A 22,060-nucleotide genomic window follows, 5' to 3' on the forward strand; every position below is an offset into this window, starting at 1 on the left:
TGAATATTCCCCGTCGTCAGGCTGGGAATCCTCGGTAAAGAAAAAACCAGTATCAGTTTCGTTTCTGATCTGTCTTTCGTAGTAATAACCAATCACTGGTCTCTGCGTCATACTGACCACAGCCAATGACTGCCCTCTACCTAAGCACCGCCTCTGGCAGCCATCTTCAGATTTGGAAGCACGTGAAGTGGCAGTATGACCAAGTGAAGAGCCGCAGAGGGGTAGGCGGGAGGGTTCGCATGTGAATCCATGCCAGACCCATGCTGGAGAACAACAGTTACAGGTAAGTAACTTGTTCCTTCTCCAGCATGGGGTCTGGCATGGATTCACATGCTCATGAATAAAGAATACATAGCAGTACACACATGCACAACCACGGGAGGTGGCAAAGGCTCAACATTAAGCATCACATCAACTCAACATTAAGCATCTTACCTCCTCACCAGGCTCACCTCAGGCGAACAGGTTGCGCAGCACTGCTTGGCCGACCCTGGACTCCTCCCTGGAATCCCGGTCGACGCAGTAGAATTTCGTGAAGGTGTGCGTCGACCTCCACGTAGCAGCCCTGCATATGTCCAGCAGGGGCACACCAGATAGGAACGCCGTGGTAGCTGCGATCGCTCTGGTGGAATGGGCTCTCGGACGGCCAGGCAGCGGTCGGTTTGCCAACCGGTGACAGTACATGATACAGCCGGAGAGCCATCTGGAGATGGAAGCCTTCGAGAGAGCCTTCCCCTGATTGACAGGTCCAAAGTTCACAAAGAGTTGTGACGTCTTCCGAAAACCTTTCGTGCGGTCCACGTAGAACTTCAGCGCTCTAGCTACATCCAGCGAGTGCAAAGTCCTCTCAGCCGGCGACGAAGGCGACGGGAAGAACACAGGTAACACCAAGGGTTCGTTGAGATGAAAGTCCGACGGTACCTTGGGCATGAAGGAGGGGTGCGTCCTGAGCACTACCCTCGTGTCGTGGAAAGTCAAGTACGGGGCCTTGCAGGAAAGGGCCTGGATCTCTCCCACTCGTCGTGCGGAGGTGATGGCCACGAGAAAAGCTGTTTTCCACGATAGAAACTTCAACGGGGCCGAGTGCAGAGGCTCGAACGGAGGTCCCATGAGTTTGGTCAGCACCACGTTGAGCTCCCACGCCGGGGCCGGAGCCTTCACCGGCGGGAACGATCTGAACAGTCCCTTCATGAACTCTTTCACCAGACGATGAGACCACAAGGACGTCCGGCCCGTGGTTCTGGTGTATCGGGAGATCGCAGCAAGATGAATCTTGATGGACGCGTGTGCCAGACCAGCTTTGGCCAGCGTCAGCAGGTACGGCAGCACTTGGGGAGCCGTAATCCGTAGAGGGTTAACCTTCTGTGCGTGGCACCAGACAGAGAACCTCTTCCATTTGTGTCCGTAGCATTTAAGAGTCGAGGACGCCCTGGCCTTTGCAAGAACCTCTCTGCAATCGGCCGGTATGTCGTATCCTCCAAACTCTAGCGCTGCAGGAGCCAGGCCTGCAAGTTCAGCGACTTCGGGTCGTGGTGGAGGATGGCGCCTCCTTCCCTGGAGAGTAGATCCGCGTCCGCCGGCAGCTTGATTGGCGGGGACGCCGACAAGTCCAGAAGGTCCGGGAACCATATCTGCCTCGGCCACGCAGGTGCGACGAGGATCATCCTGCACCGTGACCTCTTGAGCTGGTTGACGAGCCGGATTAGCAGAGGCAAGGGAGGGAACGCGTAGAGGAACAGGCCCTCCCAGGGGAACGAGAAAGCATCGCCCATGCTCCTCGTCTGGGGAAACCTGCTGGCGAACCTCCGGCACTTGGTGTTCGTCGCCGTCGCGAACAGGTCGATCTGGGGTGTGCCCCACCGTCGGAAGAGGCGATCCACCAGATCCTGCCGTAGTTCCCACTCGTGGCACGAGCGCAGCTCCCTGCTGAGTGAGTCGGCGATGGTGTTTTTTATCCCTGCCAGATGAAACGGCACCAGAAGAATCCCTTGGGCGACGGCCCAATGCCACAGGTCCTGCGCCTCCTTGGACAGCGCTGGGGACCTGGTTCCGCCCTGTTTCCTGATGTAAAACATGGTGGTGGTGTTGTCGGTGAAGATCCTCACCACCTTGCCCTTGAGGGACGGAAGGAAGGACCTGAGGGCCCAAAACACTGCACGGAGCTCCAGGACGTTGATATGCAGGGACTTCTCCGTCGGGAGCCAGAGTCCCCTTGCGTGCAGATTTTCGGTGTGCGCTCCCCACCCTTCTAGGGAGGCATCCGTGGTCACAGTCACCTGGTGGGCTGGGGTCTGGAAGTCCATGCCCGCCGTCAGATGCGCGCGGGTGCCCCACCACCGTATCGCTCGTCGGAAACTCTCGTCGAGCTTGATCCTTTCCTCGAAGCTGCCCGTCGTCTGGATCCAGCGCGCATCCAGGAACTCTTGCAACGGGCGCATCCGGAGCCTGCACATGGGAATGAGGTAGATGCAGGAAGACATCATCCCGAGGAGGGACTTGATGGACCTCACCTTGGCCGCGTCGGCCACCAACATCCGTTGCACCTTGCCCAAGATGGTCCTGGTCCTCTCCTCCGACGGGGAGGCCAGAAGGGACACTGTGTCGAGCCTCGCTCCCAGAAACAGTGCGACTTGCGCGGGCACCAGGTGGGATTTGGCGTAGTTCACGGAGAATCCCAGGTCCGTGAGGAGTTGGACGGTCCTTGCCGTGTGGACCACGGCGAGCTCCCTCGTCTTGGCGCGGATGAGCCAGTCGTCCAGGTAGGGGTAGACGTGAATCCCCTCGCGGCGCAGCTGCGCCGCCACCGGTGCGAGGCACTTGGTGAAAACCCTGGGTGCCGACCGCAGTCCGAAGGGAAGGGCTTTGAACTGGTAATGACGCCCTTGGACCACGAATCTGAGGAATTTTCGGTGCCCCTTTAGGATGGGAATGTGGAAGTAGGCATCCTCCAAATCCAACGACGATAGGAAGTCTCCTTCCTCCAGCTGACCCAGGACGTGCTGGAGGGTGACCATCCGGAACTTCTGCGCCTTGATGAACTTGTTCAGGCGTCGCAGGTCCAGGATGGGGCGCCATCCTCCCGTCTTCTTCTTCACGAGGAAGTAACGCGAGTAGACTCCGGAGCCCCGAAGCCTCTTTGGGACGAGTTCGATGGCGCCCTTTCTGAGCATCGCCTTTACCTCCAGGAGAAGTTGAGGGACGTGAAGTTCTTTCCTGGCCACGGGGGGGACGCGCGGGCACCTTCTTTGAAACTCGAGCGCGTGGCCCCGGGCCAGGGCGTCCAGCACCCAACGGTCGGTGGAGATGGACTCCCACACGCTGACGAAGCCCGCCAGCCGGCCTCCCACCGGGGTGCTTCGGTGGGGGCCCGACCCCACGGCCGGTTCAATCCTGCTTGGACGCGGCCTTGCCGCCTTGGCCTCCTTGGCGACGACGGCGGGGGCCGCCAGACTTGCCTCGTCCTCTGTAGGCCTCTTGCGACGACGAGCGGGCCGCTTGACGGTAGGAAGCGAAACCGCCGCCGGAACCTTTGGAGGCGCCCTTGCCTCCGCCGCTCCGAAAGGGCGTCCGCCGTTGCTGCAGCACTCCAAGGGCCCGGGCCGTCTCAGTATCCGCCTTGATGGCCTGAAGGGAATCGTCCACTGTCTTCCCAAACAGGTTGTTCCCGTCGAAGGGCATGTCCAGGACCCTGTTCTGGACGTCCTGCCGAAAGTCCGTAGCCTTGAGCCATCCGCGACGTCGAAGGCAAACGCCGTTGCCCATCTGGCGGAACCCAGTGTCGGCGATGTCCGTCGCCACGGTGATGGCGTGGTCCGAGGCCACCTCACCTTCCTGCAGGATCTCAAGGGCCTCCGCCCTCTTGTCGTCCGGCAGAAAATCCAGCAGGGGAGCTATCTTGTACCAGAGTTCCCTGTCGTAGCGGGCCACGATAGCCAAGGCGTTGGCCGCTTTAATCGTCGTCGCCGCCGACGAGATGACTCTGCGTCCCATGGCATCCAATTTCTTTCCCTCGCCGTCCGGCGGGGAAGTCGACGTGGAGGCCGCACCCCCCCCCGCTTTCTTCCTGGCTGCCGCGGAGACGACGGAGTCCGGGGTAGGCTGCGCCCGGAGGCATAGGGGGGCCGAGTCCGGGACCCGGTACTTTTTCTCGTACCGGTCTCTTTTCGCTGGCGTCGTGGAAGGGTTCTTGAGGAGGGAAAGGCCCTCATCCCAAATGTCGTCCAACAGAGGCACTGCGAGGACCGTCTTCCTCTTGGTCTCGCGCCGTTGGTAAAGGAAGCCTTCCTTTTTCTTCTCCTCAGGGCAGAGTTGGAAAAGCTCGGATGCCCTGGCGATCATTGAGTGGAACGATCCAATCTCGTCGGGCGGAGAAGCCCTGGGGGGAGGCGACGACGGAAAATCCTCGTCGTATGCCTCGTCGTCCGTACCCGTCGCTGCCGTGTCAGTCCCCGTATCATCCCCTCGGGTGGACGGGGAGGAGGGCTGGACGGGGCGCGACGGTTGAAAAGGAGGCGGTGGATGGATCCTTCTTTTCTTGGTAGGGGGAACACCAGAAGGTCCCGGTTCTGGATCCCCCGACGGGAGAGGTTCCTCCGTCGGTAACGGTAGTCTCGTCCTTATCTCGGAGCATAAGGACTGTATAGCCAACAAAATGGCCGCTGAGTTGTCTTGCGGCGCTGGCAGAGGGGAATCCGACGGGCGAGCAGGGGCCCCGTCGGTATCCTCGACGATGTCGTCGTCGTCACCTGCGTCGGGGCCCATTCCGACGGGCTGGTCTTGTTCCACGCCTAGGCCGTGGCTTAAGACCTCGATCAGTTCCTCTTCTGAGGTTGAGGCCGAATCTACGACGACGCCCTGCCCCCCCTTCTTCCCCACGGAGGGTTTCACGGGGGTCCTATCGATGGGCACGAAAGAAGACTCCCTCCGGGGAGGCAGGGAGATTCTGGGCCCCGAGGCCGCCACCACTGGTGCAGCCTCCACAGGCTGGGCCAGGGCCGCCGCGACCGTTTCGATAGAGGGCTTGGTCGAATGGATCAAGGCCTTCACCACCTTAGGTGCGCTCACCGCCTTATCCTTGAGGGAGGGGGCACTGCCACGCTCCTCCTCTGCCTTAGAGCTCGACCGGGGTCTCTCCAGGAGCTTCGCCGGGTGCTCGGCCTTCCTCTTACCCGACCCAGAGCGTTGGCTCGTGGTTGATGGTGCCGGGGAGGGTGCGCCCTGCCTGGCGCCCGTAGAGCCCGACCGTTCGGCGCTCCCGGTGCCAGCGGACTCGCGGTGCTTGGCCTTATGTTGGGCCCCCGTCGCCGGGGCGCCCTCAAAGGTCTTAGAAGACCGCTCAGATTTCTTCTTCTTCTCGCCAGACGGGCTCTTACCCTCCAGCCAGCTGGCGAGACGTTGATGGCGGTCCTTCATGGTCCGTTCCGACATGTTGCCGCAAAACGCACAGTCCTTCTCCACGTGCGTCTTGTCCCCATGAAGGCAGTAAAGGCAGAAAGAGTGTTCGTCCTCCTTGAAGACGTTCTGCAGCTGGCATCCAGGGCAGGCCCTGAACAGCTTTCCGGGCGTCGAGCTTCCCTTCTCCTGGGCCATCTCCGAGACCGGGCCTGAGAAGCTTCTGGAGTCCTCCGAAGTGTAGCTCGACGAAATCTTCACCCTTGAGGGGCACAGATGAATCCGACACGGGTCCCCGTTGATCGGATGTAGGATCGGTGGAGCTTGAGGCTCTTTTGACCGAAAATCGAAGTTTTTTGTGAAAAAGCGCGAAAAAATAGCACTAACGCTCGAGAGCAATAGCACGAGGATCCCAACACATGAACGTGCGGTAAAAATCTGAAGATGGCTGCCAGAGGCGGTGCTTAGGTAGAGGGCAGTCATTGGCTGTGGTCAGTATGACGCAGAGACCAGTGATTGGTTATTACTACGAAAGACAGATCAGAAACGAAACTGATACTGGTTTTTTCTTTACCGAGGATTCCCAGCCTGACGACGGGGAATATTCATGAGCATGTGAATCCATGCCAGACCCCATGCTGGAGAAATACATGCCCGTAGTGAGGTCAGTGAGGACTAGAACCATCTTCCCCTGGAGGTGTGTCTGGAAGGCCTTCAGGCCCTTGAACACTGCTAGCAGTTCAAACAGGTTGATGTGACTGGATGCTACCGCTAGGGACCACACGTCGTGCACAGTCTGTTGAAGAAGGGGCGCACCCCCACCCTGTCAGAGATGCGTCTGTGGTGAGAGTGGTTTCTACTGTGGGGCTGGATAAGGTTTTCCCCTGCAGAAGGTTTTCCCTTGACCACCACCACTGCAGAAACTGAACAAGGACTGCCGAGACAACCACTAGATCGTCCCGCTGGCCTTGCACCATTGGCTTGAGAGCCACTATTGCATGAGGCGCAGATGAGCGTGAGGAACTAGGTAGATGCTGTTAGGCAAAGTTTGAATGCAGTACCCTCTGGGAATACTACAAACTATGACTACAGGTATAGGCAACCCAACCTTTGGTATAAGCTTGTACTACACAGTTTTGGTAGTGTGTTGAGCAGCCAGGCTTATCCCAAGAGGGAAAAAGTGAGCTGTAGTGGAGTTACACAAAGATTCACAGTTACAGGTATTCAAATAAACTTACACTCAAGATTTCGTGCATAAACAATTAATAATTTATTTATCAGTCAGTTATGAAGCCTTCTTCAGAAGTGAGCAGTAAAAAAGTAACAAATATACTTCAATACTGTACACTCTGAATTTCTGAATCAGACAAGACCCTTTTGGGATGGCCCACAGACACAACCTACACCCACAGGTGACTTCAGTAACAAGGGTGCTTGGGACATTAATATCTTACTGTTGGCATTCAGAATATTCTTAAAGTGTAAGTAAAAGGCAAAGTATATTACAACACAAGAATTTACAAATATTCATAAGCAGGGAAAATACTTTCAAATAGCACTTAGAAGAGTCATTCAATTCAATAGGCTAAGCCAAAGTCAATAGCCAAAGTCTTTGTATAGGATGCAGCACTTTGGGTAAGTAAATGCACAAGTCTCTGCACAAGTTCTTAGGAGTCTTCGATAAAAAGAACCAAATGTAGGGCCACAAGCTGATGAGGCTTGTGAGTCGAAGTTAAAAGCACTTCCACAGTAGGAGGTAAGTTCTCAAAGGCTAATTTTACAGTACCTTGGTAAAGAATAAAGAGATGCAGCTGAATACTTCCTGTGCAGCTCGGCAGATCTCACTGTTCCTTGTCTCAGTCGTGGGGACAAGAGGGAGGACATCAGGGGAGTCCTGCACTGCACTGGCACCGTCAAAGTTGGCAATTGGCAAACTTTACTTTCAGAGGCTGTTTCGCGTTTCAGCTCCTTGCGGTACAGCAAATAGAAATAAGCGAGGTTCCTGGCTGTCAAGGTGGACTTTCCTCACATCTGAGGTCCCTCACTCAACTAAGAGGGGAGGGGAGTGGGGGGGGGGGGGGTCAGGCTTGGTCGGTCCTGCTTCGTGGGAGTCCAGAGGATCTTCCAAAAGCTTTAGGCCAGCTTACAAGCAACGCACACAATATGGTGTCCCTCCCCCGTGGCTCTGTGGTTTCCTGCAGCAACTCTGAGGAAATTCACAGCCAGCTCCGAGATGGGTGTCCCGGTGGCTTACTTGGGAGTTGATTGGTCCCACCAACTCAAGTCGTTCTTGCAGGGCTTCTCTGTCGATGCGAACTTGGTGATTCAGACCTCCAGCAGGGCTTCACTGGGCAAACCAACGGTCCAGGAGTTGCAGCAGCCGTCCTCTTCAAGCTCTTCTTCGGTTCCTTTGTCCAGTGGTCAACACTGCCTTAAAAGCCAAGAGACTCACCTTTTATTCAGTTCTCTCCCATTCATTCCAGCCTAGCTGCTACTCACCCAGCAGGGCGGCGGTCCTTGCCGGACAGTCAGCCAGCCAATCATTACAGAGTGCATTTGGGTCTCCTTGGAGACCAAGCACAGGGAGTTTCGGGCACCTCCCTCACTTCCTGCCTACCCCAGACACTATGGAGCCAGAGGTGGGTTTCACTCCTGAAGCCCACCAAAGCCAAAGTAACAGACCAAACCTGGTTTGGCGGGCAGAGAAAAATTCTAGAAGGACCTTTCCACAAACACCTGGCGAAAAAAGACCAGGCACCATTTTAACAAGGATGGCTGGGTGCCATTTTGAAAAAGATGGCTCCTGCGCTTAACGTTACCGGGTCCGCGAACATTCGCGGTAAATGAAACCTTGGTAGTTCAAAACGAAACCACTGTCAGCAGCCAGTCGATTGAGGAAAGGGTAACAAAAGATGTTACATGAGCATTTAGACACAGGGGATACCAATTAACCCCTCCAGCACTCTATTGTAAGATAGGGCGTACTGGGTCTAGCAAGTAAAATGCTAAGTAAAGTAAATTTAACTTTACTGTTCTGGGAAACAGTTTATCTCAGAGAAGGTATTAAACCTTGGGAAATTTAAAGGACTTCCCTGTGCCACTGCACTGAAGGTGCTGTGGGACAATTGTAAAAGATGATGCCTAGTTTGTTAGACTCCATAACCAAAAAGAAACACTGTGGTAAAATTCACACCAAATACATGAGTGGAAAAAAGGGTCACATTCTTTACAGGTAAAAGAAATCAAGTCCGCAAAATCCAGCAAAGTTGCTGAGGAGTCTCTAAGGTGCCTTCCTTTCGGGGCTCTGCCATCCTGAGCCCCAGGTTAGTGAGGCTGCTTGTGGTGACCCTCCTGGGCCTACCTTTGCCATCTGGGTGCCCCTTTGTGCTTGTGCTGCAGCCTTGCCCAGCGTAGCTTCCCCACTTCCCTCTCCCCCCCCTCCCTCCCTCCCTCCTCCCGCCTCCCGACCCGCCTGGTCAACCTGATTGGTGGATTGAGATCCACGTTGCTCGGTGTATACACCGTAGCTTCACCTGGGTGCTCTTTGCCATCCTGAGCCCCAGGTGAGTGAGGCTGCACGTGGCGACTCTCCTGGGCCTACCTTTGCCATCTGGGTGCCCGTTTGTGCCTGTGCTGCGGCCTTGCCCAGCATAGCTTCCCCGGCTCCCAACTTCCCTCTCCCTCCCACCCCGCCCTATGAACCTGATTGGTGGATTGAGATCCACGTTGCTCAGTGTATACACTGTAGCTCCACCTGGGTGATTTTCTGAGTCACCCTGGCCAAAATAAGTGTCTGACCCTCACCTGCATACTTTCCCAAATAAATGCCTAAATTGTGCTTAAATGGAACTAGAGCGCACTCGGCGAGCGCTGTTCCCCTGCCCATGCCCGCCCGCCTCCTGCTTCGAGCCCGCATCCCCAGCCCTGATTGGTCCGCCTCTAGCACATCAAGGACACTTCAGGGCAGCGCTCTGCCCGGTAGCCCCTGCGGCTAAGGGCCCCAAGGCCAAGGGCGGTTCCTTCATTGGCGGCTCCAAGATGTGTCTGCTGGTGTCCGCAGGGGAAGCCAATGAAGCCAGCAGTAAACAGACACCAACAAAAACTGAGTGTGGCATGGGTGGGGAGTAGAGCAATTACTCCACTCCAGAAAACCCCTGCCACTCTATTTTAGCTTCCAATAACAGACTGCCATAGACTCACACCAGGCATACTTAGAACGATTTGTGACCACTAGACTGAACCTATTCATGACAGGATTGTAGAAGTTGCCTTGCATAACATACTAACATACTTGTCAAGGTCAACAAGCGCCTCACTTAGGTGACACTCGAATGTTAGCATGCCCACACCTATATACAATTCTGAACATTAGCCTGCGTAGCATCTAGATAGGATTGTGAAGGTAAGCAAGTGCTACACAGACAAAACTGTGAATGTTAGCATGCTAAATGTCAGGTAACCCACTAACTAATATAAGCTCAAACTCCCTGAATACCTATCTCACTCAAAAACTCACACAAGCAGCCGCACGCACTTCACAACACTGCAACAACACAAGCCGCACCAACAGCACATGCAGACTGACACTGATCCAATACCCGCACCAAAGCTCAGCACCCGGTGTATGCCGAGTTGAAGCTGCCAACAGAACACCACTCCTCTCACTATCCCACTCCCTCTTCACCTTATTAACTCATCCCACCTTATCGTTTACAAATCTGCCAGAGCGCCTGGGGACCAACTCCGTTGGTGACGGTGCGCGGTACAAATACCTTAAACATTTAAGGTGGAAGGAATTACCACATTTTTGAGAATTCTCCCCACCACCACCTTGGGCAAGAAATGTGGGTGAGTACGCAAGATGACTCATCTTGCAATGTGGCGAATGGCATGCACGTGGACAATGCCTGCAGCTCACTAACCCTGAACGCATCTTTGAGAGCCACCAATCAAACAGTCTTTATTGTAACCAAGCGGATGTCCAAAGAAGCAATCGTCTCGAAAGGCTTGAGGTGCAAAGCCGCTAGAACCACACTGAGGTCCCAGACCTGATGAGTTCTATGCAGCAGAGGAAAAAGCCTAGACAATGTGCAGGGGAATTCTTGTAAGCCCAGATAGCCACCAAATACTTGCAGCAAGTATCCACCTGGACTCCTGAGCAAACCAGGTATGCTGAAAAAGCCAGCATGTCATCCAAAGAGCAGGAGATGGGGTCCAGAACATTGTCACGAGCCCAATGGCAAAACCTAGTCCATTTGCTCATACTGGGAGCAGGTTGAGGATAGATGTAGCCGTGAGGGAACCAGAACCCTGCACTGTAGGATCTGTTGCCGCTTCCCGAGGGAAGGGGGCTGGAATCATCCTGAAAAGCCCATCCGATGGGCTAGAGCATTGGCGGGCCTTGAGCTGTATCCAAGATGGCCGCCTGCCTGGCAGGCCCTGCCACAGTGCCATTTTGCAGCCTTGCGCCACACCCTGGTGGGAGGGGGCGAAGGCCCTAAGCCAAGAGAGGCCTCAGTCACGAGAGGATACAGCTTGGGTCTTGCACCCAAATAGAAAGCGTAGACCTCAGAGATCCCTCTGGTAGGCACTGAACCGATGGCCGGCCGGCAGTCGTAACGCCCTTATTCACGGACTCAGAAAGCTCTGGTCAGCTGGGAGCCCTTGGCATCTGTGCCAGTAGCCGTACTGGATCTAGCCAAGGACAGAATCTTAGCGGTGGCACTCTATGATCCCTTACCCCCCCTGGGGTAGAATAAGAGGACAAGCCTTATCGTCCTTCTGAGGACAGCCTGGTAGGGTCACTACCCCCCCCCCCTCAGCTTGCGAGCCTGTAGCCTGGAAGGCTACAGGTTTGTCCCCAGACCGCCCGGAAGAGCCCCCGGGCCCATCGGCTTGGGAGCCAGTAGCCTTAGAGGCCTTGGGCCTGCCAGAAAAGAAGAACCTTGATCCGCAAGAACCCCGAGGGAGGAGCCGCTGTGCTGAACAGAGGGCCTACCTTGTCTTGGAGAGGTCCTGGCGACGAAATCCTTAGGATGGGGCGGAGGAGAAGTGTGGAAGAACCCACTCGACCACGACAAACTATCCTTCAATGCCCTGTGACCAAGAGCGCTGGAGGCCAAACATGAGTTCCAGCGGTGGTCGCGACCCAAGCCCTTCAGAGTGGATGGGGGTCCGAGGTGGGACCGAATGGTCGCATGAGGCAACACCTCGTGAAGCATCCTGCGGCCCACATGCGCCGGGGGAGGTGAAGCACTGAAGGGAAGTGTAATAAGAATTGACAAAACGAAAGGGGAGCAAGCGGAAAGCTAAAAAAAGACTGCGCTGGCTGCCAGGTTCGACACCGCCTGTGCGGAAAAAGGGACTGAGGTGAGGCACCGAAGGACTGGGCTTAGGCAGGGCGTTCCTACACCCGAGGCTGTGCCCCTGCATGCTATACTAAATTTAGGGGAGTGGGGCTCAATTTTTCGCTGCCAAAGGTTCCAATACCGTCCCAGTGTTGGGGACGCCCACAATGATGGAGGAAAGGAGACGGACTTATGAGTACATTCACTATCACTATGCAGATTTCAAAACAGCAGGAATTCTAACCTTGCACTCTCGAATGAAACTTGAACACTAAGAAAAGAAAGTGGTCAGGCATGATCCTCATGCCTAAACTGCTTAGCACCTGAACAGTGTGGTACAGAATATGAAATCAAAGTGTACACAAAGTGCACCTACTGCTCCAGTCAGCATGTCATACATCAACGCCCCCAAACTCCACCAGTCTACTGCACGGTTATGGCCACTCCTCATCAAGATCTCGGGCGCCCTGGTAAGAGAAACAAACATTTACAAAGAATCATAACAGTTACTCTCCACATTCTGTCACCTTCAAACAATGAAATGGCAGTAATACATTATACAATGCAATGAAGGGCTTTTTGGGAATGTGGGGTTAAATATCAACAGTCGCTAGAAGTCCTAAGCAGATAAATTCAGTTTAAAAGGGAGCTCACATGTATTCAATGGTTCCACAGAAAGTGTGTGTGACTGTCCCATCGTGAATGGATTCCTTACACAGGCCGAAATCGGTCAACTTTACGTGCCCTAGAAAGAAGAGAAGACAGGTTTGTGTTTCATAGTTGAATATTGCAACACAGCCACAGAATGAATGCCCTCACTCCCGGTTTTTATGATTTTTACACTTCAGCACTGCCAAGGTGCTTGGCACATACTGTACTAGATTCACAAAGTCGCTGTCCAACATATCTAATTGGGGGCATACCAGTATGAAGCAAACTACATTAAGGGAGAGACAGCGACGCATCCAAATTCTGACAAAACCTTATTTTTGAGAAATAAGATTACTCAGCATATAGGATAGGTCCCATCACACTTAGCTACAGAACCTTTTGTTGACTATTTCAAGAGGAGCACAGAAGGAGGACCATCATGTTGAGTACCAACTTTATGGGAGCTTTAACGTCAGTTTGCTGCACAATTTTAAAAAGCAGCCATTTCATAGACAGCACACATGCAACATCTACCAAGGCATTTGTGAATAGGTCTAAAATGAAAATGGGATATCCAGCAAACCACTTTCAAAATGATTACCTCAATGTTTGATACAATTCCCTCTATAGGGGTTTGTTCCTTGTATTGAACCTGGTTGTGGGAGGGGAAGTGGAAGGGAGTTAGTATATTTCTAAGAAATAAAGGAGGAAATACAGAAATGGAAACTTTGAAACTCCTTTATTTCACTCAACCTGCACAAGCAATTATTTCAGGAACTATGTTAAGGAAATATTAGTGTTAGGGTCTAGAAATCCTATGTTTAGGATTATAGAAGATCAAACGACAACTAGGTTGGTTCTCTGAATAGGTCCGATTCTCCCGTATGGTACACTTAACAGGGCAGCCACGACTATACTTTCGAGTGGGACGCTACGTGGAGAAAAGGTACAGGACAACATAAAACCATACCATTAGGAATGTGAACACAGAATATCGATCTGTGTGCCCATTTGTTATGGTGTATTGCATGTTACCCTGTACACTTTTCTCCACATTTCAACCCCCTAAAGTGTATAGTCTATTGTGTCCTACAATATGCTGTGTATGGTAAACATAGCAATCTACCGCACCACCCCCAATCATTCTCGGGATGCCCATTGTTAGAGTTTTTTCTAAAGTCCACCTTTTAGGACCAAAACTCTCTACTTGGCTATACAGAACTCCAGCTCTCAGTGTAGGCCTGCACCACTCAAGGTATGGGTAGCAATGGCAGAGCAGCCAGGTTGATCTTATGAGGGAGAGGGGCTGTAGTTAGGTACAAAGAACATGTAGCATACATATGGTCCAATGAAACATTTATACACTCTAGGGTTATAATAAAATACTGTTGGTTTTGTATATACACAGACAACGAGAATTCTTCCAAAAGTACTATCCATAATTAGCAAAAAATGTAAAACCAATACAATACACTACTGGTTATAAACCACGGTGTAAAAAAATGTATAGAATGGCAGTATGCAATTCCAGGTAAGTAAAAACCACTTTGTAGAATATTCTTTTTCAGGAATCGACTGGAGGTACAAGACCAGCCTAAGCAGGTTAACATGTTATAATACTTGTAGTTACTTTTTAGAATAGTAGAAAATTCAAAGGTAAGAACTTGGCAATTACCTTTCAGAATGACGGTATGTAATTCAAAAGCTAAGTAAGAACTTTGTAATACCTTGTTTCAGTTTAGTTTGACAGAAACAACACTAGCACAAGGACAGCCTCACAGTTGGAACTGGTTCCAGGCAGGCATGCCAGAAGACAAAGAACAGCAGAGTTTGACTCTTCCCTCGTTTCCTGTCTTCACAGAAACTCTGGGGCCTTGGCGGGCTTCACAAAGGATTCCTGCTTAAGATGAGTCAAACCAGGACCTCCCCCACCCAGCACGGCAGACGAACGACCTAGAAAGGACAAGCACACAAGAAATGGTGAAACAATACAGCCACCATTTCGGTTCAATGGTGATCCTTCTGTGCATTACCGGGGCAGTGCACATAGCCTGCAGGTAAAATTAACACAAATGTCGGTAGAACACGTCCACTGCCACCAGCCATTAAGGTATGCTTGTCACTAACAGAAATGTTACAGGAGCAGTGAGAAAGGGGATACAGTGTAACCCGGCAGCAATCCACAAAGTGGTTTGTGCTGATCACACAATATATGATACAAGTTATTATAATGCGCCTGTCCAGAAGTATCTCTAGGCACAACAAGACAAGGTAGGGAGCCATTGGGCGGACAAAACCAACAATCTTATTAGGCCTTGTGTCATTCAGATCGTGCAAGTGCATGGCGGAGAGGGATAGGAGAAGTGCCAGGGGGGAGGGAAGAGAGGGGAAGTGCAATCAGGGCAGCATTGCTCTGAGTAAGTGCAGCCGGAAGAGCCGGCTCTGCGTAGTGCAAGGAGGCAGGGGATTGCAGGGTTGCAGATACAACCCCCAAGTGTGCGGGGGCCCGGAGGCAGTGCGGGTGCTTAAAGGTCATGGAGGAGCCTGGTGCCCATTAGGTTCCTAAGGCAGGCAGGCGACCAGTCAGCGCAGCAGACAGGGAGGTTAGCAAGGGAGAGTTAGAGAGAAAGCAGAAAGGAAAAGTAAGGTCTTGAACAGCTTCCGGAACCTGAGGTGGCCCTGCTCAAGTTCGAGTGGGGCAGGGAGGCCATTCCAGAGTGAGCGCCCCAGGAGAGGAACAGAGTAGTTTAACTGCAAGTCCATTTCTCCAATGTTGGTATCTTTAATGTATTCACATGTGGAATCCACACTCTGGATATTACCCGTCAGGCTGTGAATCCCTGGTTACTTTGTTTTAGTAATTTTCCTATGGAAACCTTTGACAACTTGAGTGTCCCATCGACATTGTTGTGGGTGCTTTTGGTCCCGTCCAATAGGCTGTCAAGTGCTTAGTGTTAGGCAAAGTTTGTATGAGCTTGTACTACACAGTTCTGGTAGCGTGATGAGCAGCCAGGCATATCTCAAGAGGGGAAATGTGAGTTGTAGTGGAGTTACAAAGATTCACAGTTACAGGTATTCAAGTAAACTCTTACACTCAAGGTTTCTTGCATAAACAATTATTAATGTATTTATCAGTTTTAAAACCTTCCTCAGAAGGGAGTAATAGAATAGTAACAAATACACTTCAATACTGTACACACTTAGTTTCTAAATCAGTAAAGACCCTTTTGGGATGGCCAACGGACACAACCTACACCCACAGGTGACTTCAGGAACAAGGTTGCTGGAGACATTAATATCTTACTGTTGGTATTCAGAACACTCTTAAAATGTTGGTAAAAGGCAAAGGTTATTAGAAGACAAGAGACCACAAATATTCCTAAGCAGTTGTGTACTTTTAGATATTCTTAGAAGAGTCATTCAATTCAATAGACTAAGCCAAAGTCAATGGGAAAAAGTCTTGTATAGGATGAAGCAATTCTGGTAAGTAAATGGAAAAGTCTTTGCACAAGTTCTTATGAGTCTTTGATGAAAAGAAGAATCAAATGTAGTGCTACAAGCTGATTTGACGCACAAGTTGTGGAAGTTACAAGCACTTCTACAGTAAGATGGAAGATCACTTAGACTTGTTTTACAGTACTTTGGTAAAGAAGGAAAGATGCAGCTGATGACTTCTGTTACTGTGCAGCTCTGCAGAACTCACTTTTCCTGGGCCTCAGTCGTGGGGGCAAGAGGGAGGACGTTGGGGGGACTCCTGCAATGCACTGGGACTGTCAAAACCCGCAACCGGCAAACTTCACTTTCGGTGGCTGTTTCGCGTTTCAGCTACCGCAAATAGCAACAATACGGTTCCTGGATGTCAAGGTGGACCGTTCTTGCTTCTGGGGTCCCGCACTCTGCTGAGGGGGCTCAGGTTTGGTCAGTCCTGCTTCGTGGGAGTCCAGAGGATCGTCCAAAAGCTTTAGGCCAGCTCTGATGTCCCTTCTCCCTGGCTATACGGTTTCCTGCAGCAACTCTGTGGAAATTCAACCAGCTCCGAGATGGGTGTCCAGGTGGCTTAGGTTTGGTCCCACCAACTCCAAGGGAGAAGTCGTCCTTGCCGGGGCTTCACCGTCGATGCAAACTTGGCGTTTCAGAACTGCTGCAGGTCTTCACCGGGCAAACCAACTGTCTAGGAGTTGCAGCAGGCGTCCTCTTCAAGCTTTTCTTCAGTTCCTTCGTCCAGTGGTCGACTGTCTTCCAAGCCAAAAGGCTTGACAATCACCACAGAGGGCATTTGAGTGTCCTAGGAGACTCAGCACAGGGAGTTTCGGGCACCTTCCTCACTTCCTACCTACACCAGACACTATGGAGCCAGAGGTGGGTTTCCCTCCTGAAGCCCGCCAAATGCGAATGAACAAAGACCAAACCTGGTTTGGCGTGCAGAGAAAATCTCTAGAAGGAACTTTCCACAAAGACATGGAGAAAAAAAGACCAGGGACCCTTTTGTCAAAGAAGGCTCTGCGCCATTTTGAAAAAGATGGCTCCCGCGGTTAGCGTTATCGGAGCTCCGAACAGCCGTGGGAAATGCAAACCATGGTAATTCAAAACAAAAGCACTGCCACCAGCCATTCTCTGAGGAAAGGGTAACAAAAATGTTACATGAGCCTCTACACACAGGGGATAGTAAGTAACCCCTCCAGCACTATTGTAAGAGTGTGTGCTGGGTCTAGAAAGTTACAATGCTAAGTAAAGTCACTTTCACTTTACTGCTCTGTGAAACAGTCGTTTTTCCCAGAGAAGGTATTTAAACCTTGGGAAATCTGAAAGACTTCCCTGTGCCACTGCACTGAAGGTGCTGTGTGACAATGTAAAAGATGATGCCTATGGAGTTTGTCAGACTTCATAACCAAAAAAAAAATATATATATTAATTAACATTAAAATACATGAATGGGAAAAAGGGTCACACTCTCCAGGATAAAATCATCAAGTCCTCAAAATCCAGCAAACTCGAGTCGGTATTTGGCTTATGATGCTTGGGGGTCTCTAGGAGGAGGGAATTAGCACATTTTTGAGAATTCTCCCTAACACATAGCCCAGCCCCAGCAGCTTCCCCTCCGATTTTAACCACGCCAGCTGGAGGATAACCCCTTGTAGAGATGTTTGCCTATAGGCAAAGGCTGGAGGGCGCATGTGAATCCATGAAACTTCCCGTTCACTAGTGAAGACAGGTCTTCCGTCGGAGCGCATACACAGAGCACAGTAAGGAAATATACCAACAACTGGAACATTTGTCCAAAAAACTTTCCAAAAGCGTTCGGCTGCATTCAGTTCAAGCAAGACCAGTTTTCAACATACAAACAGCAGCTGCTAATTTGTGTGTACATCAGGGACGTCGATTCATGCCTCTCCTGTGAGCACGATTAAGTACAACAATTCAAGATATCGAGCCAGCCACAGTGACACCAAGATGGAATTCTAGACACACGTATAAAAGACATATATGTATGTATTTGTGTGCTAATGGGGAACAAGATTGATCCACCACAAAGTAATTGTTGTCCTGAAGATGGCCCCACATTCATCTTTGTAACCACCGTTGACAAAAGTGGTATACGATAACGGGCCGAAACATATGTCGACTGTATAAGGAAAATCTAATGTTTTTTCCATGTCTAAAATGCATATTTAGATGAAATGTTATGCACCAAATGTTCTCTTAGCTTTAGCATTCCCCTGTTAGATGAGACAAATGACTGAATGGTACAATTGAGAATCAAGTTTGAAATGTGTTTTTTTGAAAAAAAAATGTATATAATCATTAAAGAGACAGATATTTTGTAATGAATTGCAGTGTGGGCGCAATTTTTCTCATCAAGGCGATAATCTAACGAACAATGCGTATAGATTGCCCTTCACCTGGTTTCCATATAAGACTAAAAGAGAGGGGTAGTCAATCTGTTTTTCACACAATTCTCGTGACCCTGTGGGAGACACCACCAGCCTTGTCCTCTTGGCAATAGGTAACCAAACCTTTGGTACAGGCCTGTACTACACAAGTTGGTAGAGTGACTGAGCAGCCAGGCTCATCTCAAGAGGAGTCAATGAGCTGTAGAGGCTCATCACAACAGAGATTCACAGTGATAGTTATTGAAATAACACTTCTACTCAAGGTTTCTTATTAAAATAATAATGTATTAATTCAGTCAGTTTAAAATAAGCCTCCTTTAGAAAGGGCAATATGCAACAATAAGAATTTTAAAAAATACACTCCTTCAGTTTCAGTTAAGTAGATAACCTTTTGGGATGCCTCACACACTTCCTACACCCTGAATTGACATCAATTGCTTGGACACTGGACATTGATATATTACTGTTATACTTAAATGCAATACTGAGGTCGTGGAAAAAGGAAAAGGTTAGGGAAGGAAACAAAGGTTAACACGTTTCTCTGAACAGTTAAGTACTTTTCAATCTCCCAATGAAGTATAGGTTAACCCTTTCCCAACTATACCAGTTATGTATGACTTTTTGAGGGACAAAAAAACAAACTCAAAGGGTCAGAAGAGTCTGTAGGGAGCCAGGTCAGCCAATGTCAATTGAGAAAAGTCTAGGTGAGCTGAGGCACTTCTTGAAGGTAGCACAAAAGTCTTGCACAATGTTATATAGAGATTGTGTAGAAAAAGAATCACTGTTGGGCCACAAGCTGGGAGGCTTGTGAAGAGCAAAGATGCAATCAACTCTGCAAAGGCAGTAAATGCAAGTCTCCAGTGAGACTAAGCAAACTACAACCAACCAGAGAGGTAAGTACCCCTACTTAGACAGTACCTTAGGTTCGAAGGGTCCAGCTGGCTTCTGTTCCTGTTGTAGTCCTGCAGATCCTGTTCCTGGGCCTCAGTCGTGGGGACAAGCGGTAGGACATCTGGGGACTCCTGCACTATGGTTTGAAAGTCAGCAGCAGCAATGGGCTTACTCTAGATCAGCGGCACTTCACGGTTTCAGCTACTCGCAAATAGCACCACTGCAGTTCTTGTATTTATTTGTATAGCGCGTCAAGCCCTTGGGCAACTGAGCACATTTCTTACACTGTATGACAATGCATTACTTACCGTAAAAGCATTTCTGATGGTTGTATCTGCTTAGATTCACATGCTGTGTATAGTCCGACATCCAGTGGTCACTGCGGAGTATTGCATTTTGTTTTTCGTAGTCGAAAAGGGGACCTCGACAAGGCGTGTCTGTAACACTATCCCTATAGTGACGTGCAGTGTACCCACAACCCTTCACGCGTCGAGGTCCCTCTGTTTGTATTTTTTCTGCCCTGAGGGAGCCTTCTATACGTGAGTGAGTACAGAAAAGAGAGATGTAGAAAGATGTCTATGTTCCTTCCATCCGAGCGGGGAGGAAGGGTGGACGCATGTGAATCTAAGCAGATACAACCATCAGAAATGCTTTTACGGTAAGTCTTCTGATGTTTGTTAATCTGCTTAGAATCACATGCTGTGCATAGACTAGCGAGCAGTACCCAAAGTTGGAGGTGGGTTGTGAGAAGGAACAGTAGAGAAAAGATGTCTTAATACTGCTTGTCCCACCTGGGAATCAGATCTAGAGTGAGCATCTAGACAGTAGTGTTTTGTAAAGGTGTGTACAGAACTCCAGGTTGCCGCTTTGCAAATGGACTCAAGGGGAACGTTTGCAATGAATGCTATGGATGCCTGAGTGCCTCGAGTAGAGTGTGCTCTTGGCTTGAAGGGTAGTTCTCTCTTAGCAAGAGAGAAACAGAGTGATGCTTTGAAAAATCAATCTAGATATTGTGGACTTTGAGACTGCATCTCCTTCTCTTCCTGCTGCCACTGAGACAAAGAACTGATTAGCCTTTCTCAGTAGCCTAGTTCTTTCCATATAAAACATGACAGCTCTGCGCACATCGAGTGTATGCAGGCTCTTTTCTCCCAAATTGGAAGGGTTTTGAAAGAACGTTGGTAGTTCTATTGACTGGTTGACATGGAATTTCGATATGAATTTCGGTGCAAACCTTGGGTGTGCGCGTAGAACCACCTTATCTTTGTGAACTGTTACAAAGGGGTCTAGAAAAGAAAGAGCCTGTAGTTCACTTACTCTCCTAATGGAGGTGATAGCTATTAGGAAAGCAGTCTTAAGAGTGAGGTCCTTAAGAGTTGCCTTGTGCATAGGTTCAGAGGGTGAGCCCATGAGACGAAGTACCACATTAAGGTCCCAGCCGGAAGCTGGGTTTGCTATCGGAGGGTGTATTCTCTTTACCCCCTCCATGAAGGCTTTGATAACTGGGACTTTCCACCATGACACCTTAAGTTGAGAGGTGGTTTATGCAGAAAGTGTCTTGCCCTTGTCCTGTGACAGCATGTTGTACGGGCAGGGCAGTTTCACCGGTGGGGACAGGGACATCTCCATCAGGTGCGCAACCCATGGTTGGCAGGCCCACATCAGGGCTATCAGTATCATGGTGACTGGTTCCTGGTGCATCTTGTGCACTATCTTGTTCAGCAGAGAGGTCGGGGGGGCAGGGGGGGGGGAGCGTAAACAAATTTCCCTGACCATGGTATCCAGAGACCGTTCCCCTTGAAGCAGTTCTGTGGGTATCTGGAGGCGTAATCTAGGCATTGTGAGTTCTCCAGAGTTGCGAACAGGTCTATTTCTGGGAAGCCCCATTGTGTGAAGACGTCGAAGACGATGTCTTCGTGTAACTGCCATTCGTACTCTGAGGGCAGAGGGAAGTCTCTGCTGAGTTCGTCTGCTAGCAGATTGAGTTCCCCTGGTACATGTTGTGACAATAGGAACATGTGCCTGAGAGCCCACTTCCAGATGTTCTGGGACAGCTTGGAGAGTCCTGGAGAGTGAGTGCCCCCTTGCTTGTTCAGGTAGTACATGGCTGTAGTGCTGTCCGTGAGGACCATCACTGTTTTCCCTTGTAGGTGTGCCTGGAAGGCTTTTAGTGCCTTGAACACCACAAGTAGCTCCAGTAAGTTTATGTGCTTGGAGGCTACGCTCGGAGTCCAAACTTTGTGAGCAGTCTGATGGGATAGGTGAGCCCCCCCCATCCTGTGAGGGATGCGTCTGTGGTTAGAGTGGCTTCCACTGCGGGGGTGGCGAATGGTTTCCCTATTACCAGGTTTTCCTTTGACCACCACCGTAGCGAGAGAACCAAGGCCTGCGAGAGCACCACTAGATCGTCCCATTGTCCTCTGGCCTGACACCAGTGGCTGTTGAGCCACTCTTGCATTGGGCGCATGCGCAGGCAGGCGTGAGGTACCAAATAAATACATGACGCCATCATTCCTAGCAAGCGCATTGCTTTGTGTACCGTCATCTCTCGACCGGCCACATATTGAGGGATCTGAAACAGCATATTTTGGACCCTCTCGGAGAGGAAGACAAGGCCGTCCTTTGTTCGAATTAGAGCCCCTAGGAATTTTTGGATTTGGCTGGGGTCTAAGCTGGACTTCTTCTCGTTGATGGGGAAGCCCAGTTGACACAAAAGGTCTACTGTCTTTTGGGTGTTTGAGAAGCATGTCTCATAAGACTCCCCCATTATGAGCCAATCGTCGAGGTAAGGGTATACCGGTATGGACAACCTGCGCAGGTGGGCCGCTGCCACTGCCAGTACCTTTGTGAATACCCTCGGTGCAGACGCTATGCCGAAGGGTAGCACTC

At 50.7% G+C, this 22,060-nt stretch overlaps 1 protein-coding gene across 2 annotated transcripts in view; it reads right to left on the minus strand.

Annotated features, from left to right (window-relative positions):
* The window catches only part of RPS6KB1 (ribosomal protein S6 kinase B1), a 718,570-nt gene that overhangs the window by 365,859 nt on the left and 330,651 nt on the right, over window positions 1-22,060 (minus strand). For both annotated transcript variants that reach the window (XM_069615097.1, XM_069615096.1), the window contains exons 8-9: window positions 12,393-12,483; window positions 12,115-12,205 (exon numbers count right to left, since the gene is read on the minus strand). In XM_069615097.1, coding sequence (XP_069471198.1) covers window positions 12,115-12,205; window positions 12,393-12,483 — 182 coding nt within the window. The remainder of the gene's footprint in view (window positions 1-12,114; window positions 12,206-12,392; window positions 12,484-22,060) is intronic.

The sequence above is a fragment of the Ambystoma mexicanum genome, chromosome 9 (assembly GCF_040938575.1).
Source record: "Ambystoma mexicanum isolate Mex_15411 chromosome 9, UKY_AmexF1_1, whole genome shotgun sequence".
NCBI classification, from domain to species: Eukaryota; Metazoa; Chordata; class Amphibia; order Caudata; family Ambystomatidae; genus Ambystoma; species Ambystoma mexicanum.